The 20,894-nt window shown below is 35.8% G+C and overlaps 1 protein-coding gene across 5 annotated transcripts in view; it reads right to left on the bottom strand.

Moving 5' to 3' along the window:
• Window positions 1-20,894, bottom strand: part of CDIN1 (CDAN1 interacting nuclease 1) — a 231,398-nt gene that overhangs the window by 98,055 nt on the left and 112,449 nt on the right. For 3 of the 5 annotated variants that reach the window (XM_008969814.4, XM_008969815.4, XM_008969816.4), the window contains exons 6-10: window positions 20,260-20,339; window positions 19,851-19,900; window positions 14,627-14,694; window positions 2,906-2,971; window positions 2,233-2,338 (exon numbers count right to left, since the gene is read on the bottom strand). In XM_008969814.4, coding sequence (XP_008968062.2) covers window positions 2,233-2,338; window positions 2,906-2,971; window positions 14,627-14,694; window positions 19,851-19,900; window positions 20,260-20,339 — 370 coding nt within the window. The remainder of the gene's footprint in view (window positions 1-2,232; window positions 2,339-2,905; window positions 2,972-14,626; window positions 14,695-19,850; window positions 19,901-20,259; window positions 20,340-20,894) is intronic. The other 2 variants (XR_008621131.2, XM_034938498.3) reach the window with 1 other exon arrangement.

The following is a 20,894-nucleotide window of genomic DNA, read 5'->3' as shown; positions in this document are numbered from 1 at the left end:
AATTAGGCAATATTGGTTTTTATATAAACTAGAGGTTTATCACATGAATAAAGCAAAAAGCCCAATTTCTAACCAATAGCCTCCTTGAAAGACTACCTACAGGTGGGAGAGAATTTCTTCCAATTCTGAAGAACTTTAGAAGCTGCTAAAGTTATATGCTGAAGAACTTTAGCAATTGCTAATATACATGAGTTGTGTTGAGGCAAAATACGAGAAGAGGAGGATCCCATACATTCACAAATGGGGTAAGTTCTCCTTCTGTCAAAATACTCCATCACCGGTCAGCTTGTATCATTATCATATGTTACAAATTTTATATATAAGTAAATACCCCAAAGTTCCATTTCAAACCTGGGCACTAAATGTTCCTTTTTGAAGTTGCATTTCTTGGCCTCTCTGCAGACCTTTGGTAACATCAGTGACTTCTGTGACATTTACTCCTTAAATGATCTGGACCATTTAAAACCAAGGTTAACATTCCCGTATCATACACCATGCCCTAAATGAATTATGCTCACTTAGCCAGTATATATTCAAACAATGTGCTCAGGGAATGTAAATCAATAGTAGTCTAAGTAAAACATCACCAGAAGGGTAAAAGTAGAATGCAACAAAGTGATATAAAATCCAAAGGAAATTGTATTAAATTATCTATCACACAGACATCCACCAGGCATGTCAATAATCCCTAAATCTATCATCCAGGCGACTAGATTATTTAATCAGCCTCTAAATGGTGAATGTTAAGTACACAGTAGGTACTCAATAAATAATTGAGTTGTTTTAGAAGAAAGATAATAATTTGGAATTTTGAAGTAAGCTCTAGTATTTGGGATTTGGTTTGTAATTGTTCCTTAGAAAAGATATGACTGGTACCAAAGCTGGGGAAACAGTCTACCTCCCTACTGATTGAGCTTATCAGTTTTTTAAAAAATACTTCAGCAACCTAAACTTATGCAATTTGATTTTCCTGTCATTGCTTTCCCTATACTACCAAAAATGATGCTTTCTTTACTATTTCAAACTCATCATAAAATTGCTAAAAATCTAAAATTCAATTTGCCACATTACTGCTAATTTGAATAATGGCTGAATAAAACACAGGAAACGCTGAAACAGCATTGATTTCTAAAACATTTTGCACTTTCCTCCTCCATCCCTGTAAAGTAAAGCTCGGATGCCACGCACAATTACACAAGAAAATCAAGAAAGCTATTACATTCAGCATTTTGTCATGATCATTGTTACCATGGCAAAAAGTGGGCTTAGTTTAGCACAGCTGCCACAGGCGAGGTCCACTGGCCTTTTGTAAAGCTGAGTAACAATATAATGCCAAATTCTGTAGCTGGTCACTGTTTTTACCCTAGGACAAGGCTATTACCCACAGATGCTACTGTCTCATTCCTTAAGGATCTGAGCCAATGTCATTTTATTATTGTATTCTTACTGTTGGCTGGCATTCCTGTTCTAAGGGGGAAAAAACATGTAGTGTGAACACGGGACTGCAATAATAGAAAAAGCCAAAGTTTGGAAGGTTGTATTGTAAATGACAATAGGGTTGTGCTGGAAATCACACAGATTTGGGAGTGAGAGATAAATGCAGCCCCATGATAACTAGCTCTACAGCACATCATTTTCTCTGACTATCAGCTTAGTTATCTGTAAAATGGGGACAAAAGTAACTTCCCGGACATGTGGTAGATAAACAGTAAAATAAGACCCTCCCACTCCTTTCTTAACGCTGAGATTTCCATGTCTTTGGGAACGTTAATATGAGTTGGTAGGTAAACTATTCTCTATTCTTGGAAGGGGTATCATTTCCGTCTTTCATATCATTTGGATACTTTCCTCAGAGAGCTGAGGATAAATTATTTTAAGGTCTGAGTAAGCATAAATTTCACATCAAAAGGATAAAAGTTCAGTGTCAATACTGTAATATACACCACATCTTATTATCTGTATTTTAAGTGACACCAATATTATTATAAAATGAATGAAAAATGGAATATATACTAATTTTGACCTTATGCATAGATTTTTAGTTTTAAAAAATGAAGCAACATTATGAAAGCAGAGAAGTTTAAATTATCTGAAATGAATACATTAATCAAAACTCTGTATTTACTAGAAACAAAGGCTACTAGCATTTTTACCAGCTAAACAAAATATTTTTTTCTAATGAGATTTCAGCTGAGTATCGTTTATCTTAAAAGAAAAATAATGAGACCTTACCTATTCCAGTAGCTCCAGAACTGGTCATGCAGGTAGGCATGGTGGCTACATTCATCACCAAATGAGGCTTTGCTTTCAATCCAGTGAATTATGTGCCCTTCTACAGCTAAGGGACAAAGCATTACTAATATACGGAGAAGGGAGGGGAAGATTGAAAATTCTGAACTCTGTACAGGCCTCTCTATGCTTCACATTAATGAGCACAGGCTTAGCCCTTACCATCATCTATAAATGTAATTACAAAACAACACACTGTATATGTTCATTACAAAGAACATTTATGTGACAATCGTATCCCTTTGATTTTCATTATATTCTTCAAAACTCCCTTTCCTAGTTCTCAGACTGCCTGTATAACTCGACAAGTGCCATGTCAAGCAGACCAAAATGAGTCTGGCTTTTCAAGAGATCTATGTTTAAGGAATTTGAAATTTAGAGAAATAAGTTGAAAATGACAACCAAAATATCTTTAGAAAACATGTCTATTTCTCAATATATGCAAAAGATTTTAAGACAGATTTCTTCTGAACCTATTATTTTCTGCCGTTTAAAAGTAGTATTTTCCAATTATCCACCCATTTATAATATTATAAAGCTAATATTAACATAAAAAAATTTAAAAATACATCCCTTTTCTCTAAAAACAAACGCATAACAGAGTTAAAGAACTTACCAACTGGTACTTGTAAAATGAAGTCTGGTGTTTTGTCATAACCCTTTGCACGAAGCTGATCTTCATCTACAGGAAGAACAAACACTATTTACTTAAAACACTATTCAATTAACAAGATAGGAATATATTTGTTTTTATTTCTTAAATATGTATAAAAATTACTACTGTAGTCATACATATCTTTTTTCTGCATGCAGTGCTGTGTCAGAAATAATGAACTTTCTGAACAACCCTGAAGCATAAATATGCTTCAGATATGCTTCTTTCATTTTTTCCGCATGTTTTCATTATTATAAACATCACGAGTTCAAGCTGTCATATACTACCTTTTTTGTAATTGAAAGTACTCAAAATAAGGTAATATACTTACTGATTTAAAATAAAGGCTTTCACTGCTGTGAAAATTACAAATGTTATCAGCCAGTATTGAAAATTTATAGTAAAGGGGCAAGCACAGTGGCCTTTACAGTTATGAAAAAATGCCTTCAGTAAAGCAATTACGAAAGTTTAGTTTCAATTAGTGAAACTATTCCCACACACAAGAAAGAGACAAGGACAATGAGATCGCCATAAAGAATTAGTTATCCTGCTTAATTCCTTTGGTATGCTATTGTTTCTGGCATTTACCTGAGTTTTATAACAATATGTAATTCTGAAAAGCAATTTTAAGGCTTTAAGATTTTTTTTCCTAAGTCTGTTCGATTTCTTAGTCCCCTGTAAATATCAATGATCTATTCAGAAGGAAAGAAAGCAGGAAAACAGGAAGCTTGACAAAGTTGGGAAAAACTAGAAAGGTGATTGTTAAAAAAAAAAAAAAAAAAAAAAATCCACCAATATTTTCTAAATGCTGTCCTTGACTTCTAATGGCAGTACAATGTGATTTCTGAAATGGGGAGTTCTCCATTAGATTTTGGAGTGACCTGGTCATTCAATTCCAGACATGGCTTTCTGTCTTCACCCAACCTCAACTAATGGCCCGACCAAGTAACAAGGAAGGCTGTGTGGTCTCTTAACACCTACTGGGCTGTTGACATTGTCATGCATCCCATTCGCCTTCCTGCATCACCTTTGATTAAAATTAATGGCCCATTCCCAGTGTTGGGTAGCTTATTTCCAATCCATTTGTCAGCCCAAGACAGTGGTTTCATGGCCAATGTTCAGAAACTCTGTTTTAGAACACTCTTGTGCACATCTTGAAAGGTCAGCATTTTAAATGTAAATAACCTTTTAATGACAAGACACATATTTAAAGTAGACATTTAAGTTAAATTTTGTTAAAAGTCAATATCCTTAAGCTGTCTAGATTTTGAAGGATTGGTGCCAGTATTCAGAACAATCTCCCCTCCTTGAAATATAAAAAATCTCAAGTTAATTATTGAGATAAAGAAATACAGATTGAAATAATATGACTTTAAAAACAAGAGAATTAGGAAAGTGAGCTATAGATGAAGAAGACTGGACAAGTTTCTGTTCTGTAACTATACTCTGACCACAATGAGAATATTTAATTAAAATCAACTCCAGTGCCTTAAGCTGATGTTTCCGGTAGCTGATGAACAGTTTTAAAAGCAATGGTGACATTAAAAAAGATAGATTAATATTTCACTAAAACTATCCTAGCTTCATCAACCTTTTCAGATGTTAAAATCTGCTTCAGAAAGAAAAATGATTACGTTTCTGATAACAGTGCAAAACAAAATTTCAAAGGTCACCAAGCAATCCAAATGCACACATAAAAATCCCTTTAAAAGACAGATGCTGCACTCCTGTTCACTGCACCAAAATTACTAACATAATATCTACAATTTAAATTGCATGGCTGACTTAATATGAAAATTAACAATCCCAAACCTCAAAACTTAAACACAAAACATCAAGTGTGGCTGGGGATCCTTCCCATCTTTTCGTGGTGAACTTCAACAAACTACAACTGGCTTGCTCTCTCTCTTTCTCTCTCACATACACACACCCCTGTCTCTCTTTCTCCCTCCCTCTCACTCTTTCTCTCTCAACATGAAGCTGATTCAATAATAATTGTAGCCAAAGGATAGCATCTGGAAGTCTTTGTCACCATTGGTGATATTAGACTTCTAGTTTTTATAGTAAAGAGGTTATGCCAAACATGTAAAATGCTGTGTATTGGGTAATCTTCTTCCTTTAATCTATTTACTAAACTCTCACGGTCCCATCTCCTCTGTTTCAACCTTTGGCTTGCTTCCTTCATCCTAGATCTAAGAAAGGACGAGGTAACAACTTGGCAAAGTTCAGATGAAATGATGGTACCAGGGTAGGAAGCAGCATTTCGAAACAGGTGGCCTTGTTCACTGTTCTAGGCCCCAGGACACTTAATGCCCCCAAAAGATGAATGAGTAAAATACAAGTGCATGTTTAACAGTATCCATGTCTTTACAAAGCCTATCCAGACTGACAATAATTTCCTTTCTTAATTTAATTCCCTAATTATCAACAAGGCACAAAGGCACCAACTAGGCTCAAAGTTCAAGGTTTTATTGGAGAACTCTCACTGTTATCTTTCATCCTTGGTCCCAACTGTCTGTTCTACATGTTCATCTGAGGTTCATCTCAATTTTGTAAAAAAGACAGCATCTCTTTCCTTAATACTGATGGGAAAATTTTTCTTTGAAGTCAAGCTTTTTTTTTGTTTTTGTTTTTTTTGAGATGAAGTCTTGCTCTGTCACCCATGTGGGAGTGCAGTGGCGCGATCTCGTCTCACTGCAACCTTCATCTCTTCGGTTCAAGTGATTCTTCTGCCTCAGCCTTCCAAGTAGCTGGGATTACAGGTGCATGCCACTATGCCTGACTAATTTTTGTATTTTTAGTAGAGACAGGGTTTCCCCATGTTGGCCAAGCTGGTCTTAAACTCCTGACCTCAAATAATCTGCCTGCCTCGGCCTCCCAAAGTGGTGGGATTACAGGCATGAGCCACCATACCTGGCCTCAAGTATTTTAAATAACACTGGACCTATCCACTCCTTAACATTTTAGTAGAATTCCTCCACAAAACCCAATCTGTGCCTGGTGCCATTGTTGGGTGGGCAACTCTTTTCTCTTTGGCTACTGATCTGTTGATATATATATCTCTTTTATAGTCAGTTTTACAATTTATGTTTTCCTTGAGAATCACACATTTCATACAGGCTCTTATAAAACTGCGTATGTTTGAGCCAAGTAGTTACTTATGATTCTTTGAATTTTCTAAGTGGAAACTAGATGTTTAAGTAACATAAACTGTTTCTTCAAGTTTCACTGTTTCTTCAACAGTAATATAAGAGGTTTTCTTCAAGAAAAAAATGATAAAGATTAAGAACAAAGTAAAAATAATATTAGTTAGAATGAAAAAAAGGTAATGGCAATAATATGAAATAGTACTTTTAGTATGACTTCCACAAATGGTTGGGAATCAATATGAAACCAATCTTCAAATCCTGCATATGTGTCTTATTCAGCAACTACAGTAGATACAAAGTAAGGGTCTTCTGGTTTAAGGTATATATTTAAAAACCCAATATATTTCATAACCATTAAGTTCATTAATGTCATAGTTCAAGTGCTCATTATCAAAATTAATATAGGAATATTATCACTTAAAAGCAGACCTGTTAACCTTCAGATTCACAAAACATAGATTTTTAGATAATGGGTGCCTCAGAAACTTTTCTGAACTAGTAAAATTGTAGAGATTACTAGTCCAACATTCCAATTTATACACAATATAACTGGCCTAGAGAAGTTAAATGACCAAACAAGACCTAGACCTCTCAAATCACTGCAGATACAGGATATGTGCCCATGTCAACCAAGTTGCAGTTGGTCCCAGCAGACCATATACCATTCTTAATTATGCAAATATTTAAATTTGATCAAATGTAATATTTTTAAAGTGGGGAAAAATTTATTTTCATCTTGGAAGATCTTGAAATGTAAGAGAGGAAGACTGCCATCTGTGAGCTATTTAGACAACACCTGCCTGAAAAGGAGATGAACTAGATAGTATCTTGTTTTCTAGCACTTCAATGGTCCTCTCTCCAATTTATCTTAAATAAATCAATAAAACCACATCCAAAGATGATGTTAATTTTTAAAAACAACCCAGGTCTTCATTCATTTTTAAGTTGTCAGGGCTGTCTTTAGAGGGCATTTTTTAAAAAGAAATTACAGACACATAAAGAACATTCTGCAAGTTTAATTTCTCTGGCCTTTGAATTACCCTCTTCTCCAAATGCCCAAAATATCCAAAGCAATTAAGTACTAATTACACAATTTCTTTTCTTAAAATAAAGAGCTGATTTTGAGTCAGCGAACAAAACACATCTGAAACTAGTTAACGTATACTTAAGAATCACAGGGGGACATGAGGCCTACCAAGAAAAGGTCTGAGGACTTTAAATTTGTTTTGTTTTATTAAAAGTTTTACATTTTAAAAGTATAGTCATTTCCATAAAAATCATGCAGAAATCCAGTTCACGACATCTGAAAATGAAAAGTCACATTCTGACAGGGCTTTTATCTATGAACTTGTAAAAAGTTTTCTAAAATGCTAGATTAAAATACACTGTATGATAAGAAGAATATTATTAACACCTAGTGCATCTTTACTAAATTGGGGGAGGGCAAAAAGACATGTATCAATACATATTAAAACCATATTTTTTCTACTCCAGTAACTAATTTTGTTTTATTCTGTTTTTTTTTTTTCAAAACACTGTATCACTCAATATTTGGAGTTATGACCTTTGTTCTCTATATTTTTATGTTCTCTAAGAGTAAGTTTCACAGCCTTTTCTATACAATTTAAGAAGTTTGCAAGGTTTCAGTAATAAATATTATATGTTATGCAAACTGTGTGCAAAGGTACACAGAACAGGCATGCATTTAATGGGGAGACCAATAGCACCGATAAATGAAATCTTTAGAGAATCCAAAACTTCATTATAGCCGTTAGTTTCAACCTCTTCCCCCAAAGCCTCTTATCAAAGCCACTAATAAGGAATACGACTGACTGCTCTGACATTGTCCTTTGTTTATGTCTTTAGGGGATAATACTAGTGAAAATTGAAGTGCCTTATAGAAAAAAAAGGGGAGGTGAAGAAGCTGGGACAGTGTGGAGAGGCTAGATAGGCAACTGGTAGCTGTGGAGAGGCAGAGGACACGAATACGAGCAAAGAAAGTAAAATTCTCCTATATTTTATACCAGATCATGCTAAATCCTTTTCGTTGTAGATGAAGGGACAAATCAACATAGTAGAATAAAAAGATACAGGACAGGTTGTAGGGAGGGTAGTAGCTGTGATGCAAGGCCAAAGGACAATTTGTTTAATCAAAACAAGTGGATTGGACAGTCACTAGAGCCCTTTCCAATTCCAAGATTCAGAGGAAAGGTTGACTGTTAGCCTTTGTCTGCCCTGGTTCTTTTTAGCTGTAGTCACTGATGTTAGAACCTCTTGCTGGGCCAGCTCCATGTGTCGCCGAACCAATCTCAATGGAGAGAGGCATACTAGCAGTTCTGAGACATAAAAAGGATCTCCTACACAGACAGATGTGCACATGGGTGAGTGTGAGCCAGTGCACACATGCACAGGACCAAAGGATTCAATTCAGCAATCACAGTAACGTGTTTGACCCCCAGTGCCTTTGGTTATGGTGAGCAAAACCCTAGCCTGTAGTTAATTTTCTGCAGGGAGAGGGAGATTTTTTATTTTGCTGTCCTGTATGTTATCCTGTCCGGCATTGCTACCCTACTCTCACAATGTGATTCTCATGAGTGGGCAGTAACGTGACCCCAAATCACCCCGCCACAGGGCTGGACACAGACTAGCTGATCAGATCCCTTTCTGATATATATATCTGATATATATATATATATATATTTATTTATTTATTTATTTGAGACAGGGTCTTACTCTATTGCCCAGGCTGGAGTGCAGAGGTGCCATCATGGCTCACTGCAGCCTTGATCTCCCAGGCTCAAGCAATTCTCCCATCTCAGCCTCCCCAGTAGCTGGGACAACAGGCATGCACCACCACACCTGGCTGTTTTTTATCTTTTGTAGAGTGGACGTTGGGGGAGTGGCGGGGAGTCTTGCTATGTTGCCCAGTCTGGTCTCAAACTCCTGGGCTCAAGCAATCCTCCCACCTCAGCCTCCCAAAGTGCTGGGATTACAGGTATGAGCCACTGCACCCGGCCCTTTCTGAGATTTGTTATGTGGCAAAAGAGAATCACTGACTTTGCTCCGGGATTATAAACTCTAAGGTTTAAAAAAACTGGGAATCACCAGCAATCATCTTTGTGACCTTGTGAGCTAAGAATAAAGCCAACACAGAAAAGAGCAGAACCCAAAAAGGACAAAAGATATTAATGATATTGTTTTGCCTTCTGGATCCTATTAAGAGACACAGCAGAAGCAAATCTCTCCTCTGGACTTCCCCAGTGTATATTTAAGCCAATAAATTCTCCTTTTCTGTGTATATAATCTAGTTTGATTGGATTTCTGCCACTTACAACCAAAATAGTTCCAATAAATCATTAGTGACCCAAAAGCAGATGACCCGTGGACATGAGCTAACTACCAAGAGCAGTGGTGAGGGAGGGCCGGGAGCAGGGAGCACACCATCGTAAGTGGTCACAACAACCTTTCTTCAAAGTTCCAGGGAGCTGAATCTCAAATTCAGCCGATAAGAAAACAAACATCCAGAAAGCATTTCATCTTCCAGCAGCATATGCATTTATGGTCCTTTTCTCAGTGCCAGGGAGAAGCGTGCACAAGCACATTCAATAAGGGGAGTAAGTAAGAAAGTCTCTCACCATGACAATCTCTTCAGAAAGGGGAGAACAGAGCCCAAATCCCCCACCTCCCATCCTCAATTTCATGTTCCTGTTACTCTAAAAACAGCATCATATTTTTAAGCTTCGGATAGACAAGCATTTAAATGGTGGATTCCTTATGAAATACCCAGCCATCTCCATTCCCTTCAGCCTACATAATCGTATGTTTCATTTCTGGTCTCTTACTCTCTGCCGCTGACATCTGCGTGTACACACAATCTTGGTATTCTAAATCTCATCTGCTCCTGCTGCCTGTCCTTCACCTGAAGTCATAATCCCCTGTTTGTCACATGATAATCACCTCCCCAGCAGAGTATTATTGCTTCAGGTGAGGAATAAAGCAGCAGGGGCAGATGAACTCTTAGAAACAAAGATCCTAATTTCTTACGGCAAGGGACATCCTTCACTAAGCCTATTTGGCTTTACAGATTATACTCTCTCAGAGTCCCACAGAGTAATACACGAATGCTACACAAGCACCCCTGTAAAATTTGCTGGTTTGTCCAAACATGGGGGCGAGGGTGAGGCAGGGGCACAGCAAATGCCTCCCAGGTGTCACTCAAAATAATTGTTAGCATCTACTAACAGGGAAACATTCACTGGAAAGAATAAAATATCTCCAGAACCATTCTTATTAGGCCAAACTTAACAAGAATTTGCACCAGACAGTGGCTGTGGCAGTCGCTAACGGAAGTCCCTCCAACCTGGAGATATGCCAACCCATAAAAGATGGATGGTTTATCTTCAGTCTTTTGTATGAGCTCTTTCATATTTTAGCTAACAGGGCAAACTGTCTTGTTGTCTTTGCATTGTCACTATTTTCTTTTCCTTTCCTGTCTTTTTGTCCAAAGCTGCTAAAAAAACACAAAAAAAACCATAGCAAAATATGGTCTCATTAATCACTTGAGAAATACTAGTTAACACATCTCTACCAGTAGATAAAATACATTTTCTATTTTGTCTGCTAAGAGTGAACGCTTAGCAGAGGTAATGGGATGATCACAATGCTTATGGTTCAATTTAAAGTTGAGGAGTTTTTTGTGCAGCTAAGCCTAGGAGTAGGCAGCAAGTTCGTCACACCTTTTGAGACTTTAAATGCTCATATCTATCTATCTATCTATCTATCTATCTATCTATCTATCTATCTATCTATCTACCTACCTACCTATTTTAGTTAGAGACAGGGTCTCACTCTGTCACCCAAGCTGGAATGCAGTGGAATGACCACAGTTCACTGTAATCTTGAACTCCAAGGCTTAAGTGATCCTCCCACTTTGGCCTCCCAAGTAGCTGGTACTACAGATGCCTACCACCACAAAATTTTAAAAAATTTTGTGTAGAGACAAGATCTCCCTATATTGCCCAGGCTGGTCTTGAATCCTGGCCTCATGTGATCCTCCTGCCTCAGCCTCCCAAAGTACTGAGATACGGCCAAAAAATATTAATTCTAAATTAATTATCCTTGGAAAGAACTGCTAACATGTACTGAAACTTATCTTCAATTTTCCCAGAAGGCTCCATGTTTGCATCAACTTAAAAAAAAAAAAGTTTGGTTCTTTAAGATTCTTAATGGTGTCTGCCCACAGCAGGCTTAAGAGTAGTTAGCTACTGGCAATAGAGCCAACCTTATGAGCTCAACTGGCCATCCTAGATATATACTGTGGCAGGAAGGTCCCAGTGAGAAAGAACAAATGAATAAGTAAAATTCCATCACTATTTCAGGAAAAAGCAGCTCATGAAGCAGCAGCATTTTCTTCATTCATAGAGGATAGTGATTGATGTTGAGTATAATTTGTACCTTTCTTTGAAAGGTTTAATGAAAGTAGCCTAACAGCCTTGAGTTTTTATTTTCATTATCGAGACAATCATGTGAGCACCTACTAAGTGAGATGCATTCTCACTGGATTCTCACTGGATCAGAGAGAAAACTGCATTCTCATTGGATCACACATGCAATACGGTGCTTGACTATGAGCACTGGGAGCACAGAGTGCTTACAATCAATCACTTTGTACTAACTAGTGTAGTTCCTGGCATGCAGAGAACACAACAAAAGTTAATTGAAAAGAATGAATAAATAATGAAGGGCAGAATTACATGGACTCTCAGAAACTGCTAGAAATTATCTGTGTTCATTGGTAGCTTGTCTCCCTACTGGACCATAACCCCATGAAAGCAGACACTTCATCTGACTTATCTAGTGTCTAAAACAATATCCAACTTAGTAACTTATTTGTGGAATAAATGAATAAATATGCACATGAAAAATGTTTTCTAGTTGGAGAAACTAAAGTCATTTATTCAACTTTGACCTGTCTTAATACAATATACTTATGTGTGGAAGTACAAATTGGATAAGTTTAAAAGATAGGATGAACTCGTATCAGTACATTCAAATCTTCAATGATAAGAACACTTCTGTTTTTCTTTCCTATAGTTCCTGGCTAGATCTTGTGCCATAACAACGGTTCAGGATGTAGTTATGAACCAAGGACATTTAAGAAAGAATTAGTAATTTACTTTTATTTTTCCCTTCAATTGGTAAGAGGAAAGATAAAATATGCATTTTATAAAACAAATATAGAGCACAATGTGTGGCAAATTTAGAATGGGGTAAAATATTTTAGGGAAAGTCATAATTCTTAAATTAAGAAGGGTTAATATATTAAAAGATGAGAATATTTGTCTTTTGAATGTAGTCCAAATTAGAAGCCAACAGAGAGAGAGAGAGATTTTACTTCAGCTTAGCAAAGGATCAAAATAAATTAAACACGTTTGCAACATCTCTGCAACAAAATTCAAGGTGTACACATGTAAACAAGAAAGAATAAGATTAGTGGTCTGTTTATTTACCAATATTTTTTCCATAGTTGGCTTTAAAATGATCTATCTAAATTTACCTGTCACAACACTTTAAATCTAATTAATCTCTGTGAAGGGGTATTTATAAGGTAAAAGGACAACAGCCCCATAACAATATTTCATACAAAGCTTTCAATTTTCATTTTTCAACCACAAACATATGTTAATTCAGTGCTACATTAAAAATACAAAGAATTAACAACTTCTTTATAGGTTGATGAGGAAATGCTTTAAAACAGGACTCAGGTTGCATAAACTTCCTATATTTCATTTATTTTTAAAAATCAATTAAATATCCTGTTTGAGTATGCTTCCATAAAATAATTACCTCTAGATTCTACAGCACAGAGGAACAGATGAGACCCATCAATTTCAAGTTCCCTTTCTGTACTTGTTTGCAACTAGAGATGATCCCCAGACCACATTTTTACATTGCTTTTGTCAGCCATGGTGAATCTAATTTAACACGTTCAAGTTCAAGTAAGTTGAGGACTAGGACTAAGTTTAGCCCACATCTACAATCTTTGCTTTTTTTCCCAGCTGGGACTGGCTAGTTCTCAAGAAGGAAGCAGAGAAAAGTTAGGCCAAACAAAAAAATGGGGCTGAAGGCCTGACTGTCCACAGGCTGATGGTGCCCAGAGAGTGATGCTAAGCAGCTCTGACAATGATGCTGCTTAGTTGGTGGCTTAAAACAAAACAAAACAAAAAATAGACTTGGCCATGACATATAGGCCTCTATCTGAGTAATCAATGTGATCGGATGTTTCACAATACTATCAGAACTACCTGGTTCCAAAACATATCTCATAGTGCATCATAGGTCACTCATTCCAACTGGTTCTGAACTATTACGTATTTTCCTTTTGATTAGACTTTTAAAAGGTGATTTCTTCCAACTTACCATCTTTCCATAGGCTGAACAATTGAACTGTCCCCATATGAAAAACCTTGCTGCTTCTACATACTGAAATTTAATTTAGTGACTTGAGAACACTTGCTTAATTAATCAACTTTATTTAACCCTAACTAGGGAATATTTATGATATCTCCAAGCTTCAAATTAAAACAATCTTATAATACATTCAATTTTATTCTACAGTTTATTAATAAAAACATTGAACATTAAGATTTGGAATAGATTCTTTGTAGGACTTTATTAAACATCTCTTCCTTACTTGACATTTCTCTGCATTTGGTTTTTCTTGGCCAATTCTTTGCCCATTTTGGAAAGAAACTTATGTAATCCAATGTTGTTCTATTTTTTGTGTATGTCCCAAAATAAACATCATGCAGACTCTTCAATATCTACATAAAACAGATCTGTATAATACTAAAATGACTTGTATGAAACCTTTACAAATTACCATATTTAAAGTGGAGAAGAGAAATTAATTCATTGTAGAGTGCTTTATGGTTTCTGTGATCACTTATTATACGTATAGTCCTTTGAGGCTTAATTTCTAATGCTTAAGAGATGTTGAAAGAAATAATCTGTAATACACAAACACATGAATACATGTGGGATTTTTAAAAAATCATAATAAATCCATGATGCCAATGAATGTTTGGCATGAAAATAATAAAGGCTTAATATTTTGCTTTCAAGTAAAAGTACTACTCAGTTCCATATATGAGACAAATATACCCAACATGAATTTTTCTAACTGTTCTTTTTAATATATAACACATTTTATAGACAATATTTCTTTTGTTTCCTTTTCTCATAAGGGCTAGATTATGGTTAATATCTCATGACACCAAAAGTAATACTGCAACAGATATTAAAGCATTTTTTCAGCCACTTATTCTATAAAATATTAATTGCAAGCTTGTGCATGTGCTGTATATATAGGAGATTAGGTAACTGAGTTCCTGCTCAGTTCCAAATCAATAAAAGATAATATGCACAGCATCAATCATCATTCACTCTTCCTTTAGTGGAAGATTTTTAAAATATATATTTAAGCACTCAGAGAGACAACACAAGCTAGAGAAGATGTGTGAATAATACTTACCTAGGAAGGACAGGTTTTTCTCTAGAAGCAAGTCTCTCAGCAGGACCTCATGCTCATGACCAATGGCACTGGGAAGTTTCAGTTAAGGGGGTAACACAGGCAGAATTACACCAGCAGGAAAATGCTAATACCAGGTCTATACTTTGAGCAGCCATTTTCACCCTTAGTCCACATCTTGGAGGAATGAAATCTCTACACACATCCCCTCATTTAAATAATTTGATAGAATTTTTCTATAATTTTTTAAAACTTTTTTTTTAAATAGAGACAGGGTCCTGCTCTGTTGCCCAGGCTGGAGAGCAGTGGCACAATCATAGCTCATTATAACCTTGAACTCCTGGGCTCAAGCAATCCTCCCACCTCAGCCTCCTGGGCAGCAGGGACTACAGGGGTGTACCACCCACCATGCCTGGGTAATTTTTTTTTTTTTTTTTTTTTTTTTTTAAGAAATGGAATCGCACTATGTTGCTCAGGCTGGTCTCAAACTCCTAGGCTCAAGTGATTCTCCGACCTCAGCCTCCCAAAATGCTGGGATTACAGGCATGAGCCACTGTGTCCAGCTTTTTCTATAATTTTTATATATATTTTGGCAAACAAAGATTTGTAAATGGATGTGTGCTTGTATTTTGAAAAGAAGGAGAGTCATTTTAAATGTACTTTAATCTGTGTTAAAAATCTTCCAATTCAGCTGGGCAAGGTGGCTTGCGCCTATAACCCCAGCCACTCTGGAGGCCGAGGTGGAAGGATCACTTGAGGCCAGTTGGGTAAGGTAGCAAGGCTCCCGCTCTTAAAAAAAATTCTAAAAAAATTTTTAAATTAAAATCCCTCAACTCAATTTAGCATACATTTATTAAGCACTTAATAGGTACAGTAAAGAATACTAGGCAGTCTTTGCCCTAGAAGAATTCCTAATCTTAGAGAGTTCTGTAAATCTTCTGTGAATTCACATTTGTCATCAGGCCAACATTTAGAAACTTCTTTGTTTCACTTCCAGTCGACTGTTGTTGAACTTTTGCCACTGGCAAGCCAAACAAGTAACTTGTTAAGAATATATGTAATCTGCAGGAAAGACATCTTAGTAAAGAGTTGTGGGTTAGGGTGTGGGTACAGAGGCTGTTTCAAGAGTCTTTTTCTCGTGTGTGTATGCGTATGCATGTACATGTATCTAAATAGATATACATATGAATATATATTTTTTCAGTGCTTACTATGTGGTAGGCACTGTGTTAAGTGCCTTTAGGATGTTATTTTATCCTCATAATTACAATCCTTATTTTATAGATGAGAAAACCGAGGCCTAGAAGGAACCTGCACAGGGCATATAGTTAATGAGTGGCAAATAAGATAACAACAAGATCCCTGTCAAGTCTATGTTTATGACCTCCATATAGCTTCTCAAAAAGTATTAAAATTATGGAATAATAATTGATAATAGCTAATATTTCTTAAATATAATGTATGAAGACTTTGTACTAAATACTTTGAGATACCATCTTATAATAGCCACACAAGTAGATACTATTATTAGTCCCCCGCCTCTTTTTTTTTTTGAGATGGACTCTTGGTCTTGCCCAGGCTGGAGTGCAGTGGCACAATCTCAGCTCACTGCAACCTCTGTCTCCTGGGTTCAAGCAATTCTTCGGCCTCAGCCTCCAGAGTAGCTGGAATTACAGGTGCCTGTGACCACGCCCAGCTAATTTTTGTGTTTTTAGTACAGATGGAGTTTTACCATGTAGGCCACGCTGGTCTCAAACTCCTAACTTCAAGTGATCTGCCCATCTCAGCCTCCCAAAGTGCTGAAATTACAGGTGTGAGCCACTGCACCCAGCCTTTTAGTCACATTTTTACAATTAAGGAAAGTAAGGTTCAGGGAGGCTGGGGAATTTGCTGAAGGTCCCATGGCTGGTAAATAATGAAATCAGGAGCAGAACATGGAAGTGCTGTGTATTTTCCAAACAGATGAGATTGCCCAAAGTCTGAAAAGGAGTGTTATCCTAGTCTAGTATTTCAACTGACTCAAAAGCATTTGCATTTGGTTATAATTATGTGAATCATTACCTTCATTGTCCTTTTCACTGATAACGTCAACCTGGTCACGTCACTCCCTGGCTTACCAGAGAAGCTGATTCTGATCATGCACTGCACGAGTTCAACTTAAATAAAACTTCTATGTTATTTATTAAAAAAAAATTCCTAGAGAATTATCTTGCATTTTACCAATACATACAGGTGAATACGGTTTAAATCTTAGAATTCAAGAGATGTGGCCATTTATGTTCCAGCAAAACATGCCCTAAGTCATCATTATTGCCTTTTCCTCCAGTTGTCCCTTGCCCTCCAAGGCACATGGCTGTGCTTTTTAAATTTCTAAAGAGAAACAAAATAAAGGAACACATTTTTAAATCACAAAATTTCACAAATTTTCAGAGTCCATTGAAGACATTTGATGAATAATTCTCAATGGTCTCTCATTACTAGGGGCATCCCACACTTTAGAACTAAATTATTTACTTCTACTCCACATAAATGTGCTCTCATTTTTATTGTTGTAAATTATTTACATCTAAAATGTTGAATCATGAAACTGAGGTTTCTGATGGTACAGAAATGAAACCCACAGCATTTGAAGCTTCCTGCATCATTACCTTTCCTTGCTTCACAGTTTATGCTTTTGTCTAATAGCTGTGTCCTGGAGTCACACTTTGGAAAGTTGAGGTGGCTGATTTCTCACATTTTTTCCTTGGTGAGTATAAGCTGTGGTGGGAAAGGTGTAGGTGGGCATGGCTGCATAGGAAAAAATACAGTAGATAACAACAAAAAAAAAGAGAAAGCACAATGATGATGTATATACTCTTTGCTAACTGTGCTTTCTGTGATGTCTTACTAGTAAATGACCAATTTACTTTATTCTACTTACACAAACATAACATTTTCATAAGGCACTAAGAAGGTTTAGCACCTATCTTATTTACTGAATGTGTGCTTTCTTTCTCACAACATGATGTAATTTACTGAGAGTAAGCAATGTAAATATTACTAAACTAACAGAAAAATAAACAGCACATTTACTCACATGGAAAAACAATAATTTTTATTCAGTGTGAAATAAAATAATTATGCTCATCAGTCTAGGAAACATCTATGCAAGTGCATTTATACATTATATGAAACTGCTACTACTTCAATGCAGAGACAACATCAGTTTCTCTGCAAACTTCCCAGCCTGTTTTATTTTGCATGACAAAAGCAATCACCAATTTGAAATTTTGGAAAGATATGTTTCTTAATTATGCTTTGCTTGATATAAACATATATGAAATGCAAAGTCTAGAAAATAAAACTTATAAAATCTGTAGTTTTACTGGCAACAGACATAATGAAACTGCAAAAATTATAACCTAGTCGGTGAATGTAATTTATAGACATATGTCATTATCTTTATCAATTGAAATCATGTACTACATTAAATTCTACTGGCAATAACACAACCAAAAAAGGAAAGTGAATGATGGCAAAAATGTAAGGAAAATACTCCAGACAGAATTTATAATGCTGTATAAGCAAAAACACTTAGACTTTATCTATAATAATACCTATTATTGATGTATGGCAGTGACCATGGGCAAAACTTGTAAATAACCTCACAAGCCATTTTCTTCACCAGCAATACAGCAATCTAGTTTCCCGTAAGCATCTCAACTATTACTGAAAAATAGCCTCCTGGCATTTACAAAGCAGTTGACTTCATACTTTAGTCCGTGCATACATAATTAGATAGTTATATTTAAAATCAATATGCAATCCTTCAAAAGACATTATGCTTTTAAAACCTTAACTTTAAATTGATTTTTAACTATTTTATGTGCTTTAAAATTAACATGTAATTCAACCCCAGATACTCTGAGATGGTGTTAGTTGTTATATGAGTGTGCTAAACTTTCTCAGTGTTAGCAACATAAGGTTGGTACTCCTACAGTTTCTAACACTATCATTAATTTTATACTGAATATAGAAGTACAATTTCACTTTGGTTTAATAAAAAGGTGAGCTTGGGATAATGCTGTGTGTTTTTACTAATTTAAGCTAGACTGGAGAAACAGACTTGGAGGAGAAATACATAAAGGGCTGTATCTTCAATACTGAATATTCTTGTAAGAGGGCTCTGTTCAAAGGTTATTCATCAAAGATTAACTTTACTTATATAGGCATGATTTTCTTATTAAAAATGTTACGACTCTAAGCCTTTGTGAAAGAAGGTGGAATACAAACACATACATGTACACGATTTGACTAGCAGGAGTTTCCAACAAAAAGCCTCCTAACTAGGAATTACTGAGTCACAGTTCATCACAGTGCCATCCATGCTAACAAAATCCATACCAGGAGGGACATGTTTATATTATTAAGAGGGGTGAAATTCATGGACTCGGATAGAAATTATTCTCATAAAAATTACTCATTATTTACCATTTAAATAGCACCTTTGAGGATTATCAAAAACCTTGCTGTTGCCACAGTACTACTAAATTTATTGATTAATAATGTCCTACTTTATGTAGTTACTGTCTGTTCAATCTTGTTTTAAAAAGTGAACATTAACTCTTTAGTAATCTCAATGTCTTTAATGAAAAATGATTGGACATCTGTTTTCACAACCTTAAATGTATTCCAGGAGGAAAAATTAACTTGCTTTCTCTAAAAATGTTTATTAGGAATCCAAATGCCGGCTCAAATTGTAATCAGCATTTAAGCAATAAGAATCTGTTGCCTTTAAAATGTGATGTCTCTGGAAGCATTTTAATCACAACCTCCTTTAACTCCAGGTTCTAAATTTATTCTCGTAAATTCAACAAAATTTGGCTCATTTTAAATGGAAATTTGTTATATTTTTAAAAAATGTTTACTGGGATGGGTAGATACATTCCAAGACATTACGTTACCTGCCTAATGACTCTGTGCCTGTAAACTCATTGAAAACCAGATAGTTTGAAATAAGCATGTGAATGTGTAACTGCTGAACTGACATCTTCCTGTGGTCTATCTGATATTTCTTAAGCTGTAGAAAAGAATGGTCTGTAGTGACCCTCCAGTTGATTGAATGTAAAATAGAAGAGTATGAAATGTGTTTTGTGAAGCAGAACTTTATGTCAGGTTAAAGCTAGACACATCTCTACTGAGTCTAAGCTCGTCAATTGAGCACCTAAAATTTTATGGGAAAGGATACTGCTTGATGCAGTCCACTAGTGGTCCATAACAGCAGTCGTTCACAATGCACTGCAGAGAAATAAGAAAAGGGGTCTGGGGTGGGGCGACTACAAAAACTATTACAGTAAACAATATCCTAAAAGCAGTAATTACTTTTCTTCCCCCACCCCCCCGCCAAAAAAAGAAAGCTATCAAAAGGCGGTTCAGATTTAATCACAGAAAACAAAAATTGCATGCTTTTTATTCACTATAAAAGCAAGCTATTAAAAACTGAAATGCTCTTCTCGCAAATACTGCATTGCCATTTATGGTGCACCCTGACCTCAGTGATAGTTTATGATGACAGTAATTAAATGAGGTTTAAAATCCTTTACTCTGCTAGGCAGATAACAGCATTGCCACTGAAAATAGACAGCTGTGATTAATACCTGATAGACCTGATTTGCTAGAACTCCATCTGGAATCTGAGAAGGGTCCCGTAGCATACTATTTATAACAGACTTGGAGGCTGTAGAAGAAAAGAGATGAACTGTTAGCAGATAGTCAACATACTTTTAATGCAACATGAGGAGTGACATATACCTACATATACACAAACCATGAAAACAAAAATATGACTGGCATTAATCATTTTTTCCTTTTTCTATAATCTAACAGAAGCTTTTAATTAGACCATTTTGCCAAGTTTATAAGCCACACTGCCAGATTTGATGATGACCTAATTTTTCCAAGGTAAATTAACAAGTACAGACCTAAAGCATATGTCTCTTCTGTAGATAAATAAGCTTCCGAAAAGCCCATTTGGGGTAAAAAAAAAAAAAAAAAAAAAAATCAGAAAATATTTACCTTTTGCAGGTAGTTATTTTATAACCAAGCATATGTATATGAAGAGTTTAATGAAGACAGGTCAGATCTGAAGTCTTTGAATCTGACCTGTCTTCACTAAACTCTTCATATACATATGCTTTAATTATATCAATTAAAATGGCTTTCAGCCATGAAAGAATCTTCTAAGTCTAAACCTTTCCAAAATAATTCTCATCAACTGCCATAAAATCCTATC

This window comes from Pan paniscus, chromosome 16 (assembly GCF_029289425.2).
Source record: "Pan paniscus chromosome 16, NHGRI_mPanPan1-v2.0_pri, whole genome shotgun sequence".
Taxonomy (NCBI): Eukaryota; Metazoa; Chordata; class Mammalia; order Primates; family Hominidae; genus Pan; species Pan paniscus.
This window is presented reverse-complemented; position numbering and strand designations above follow the sequence as displayed.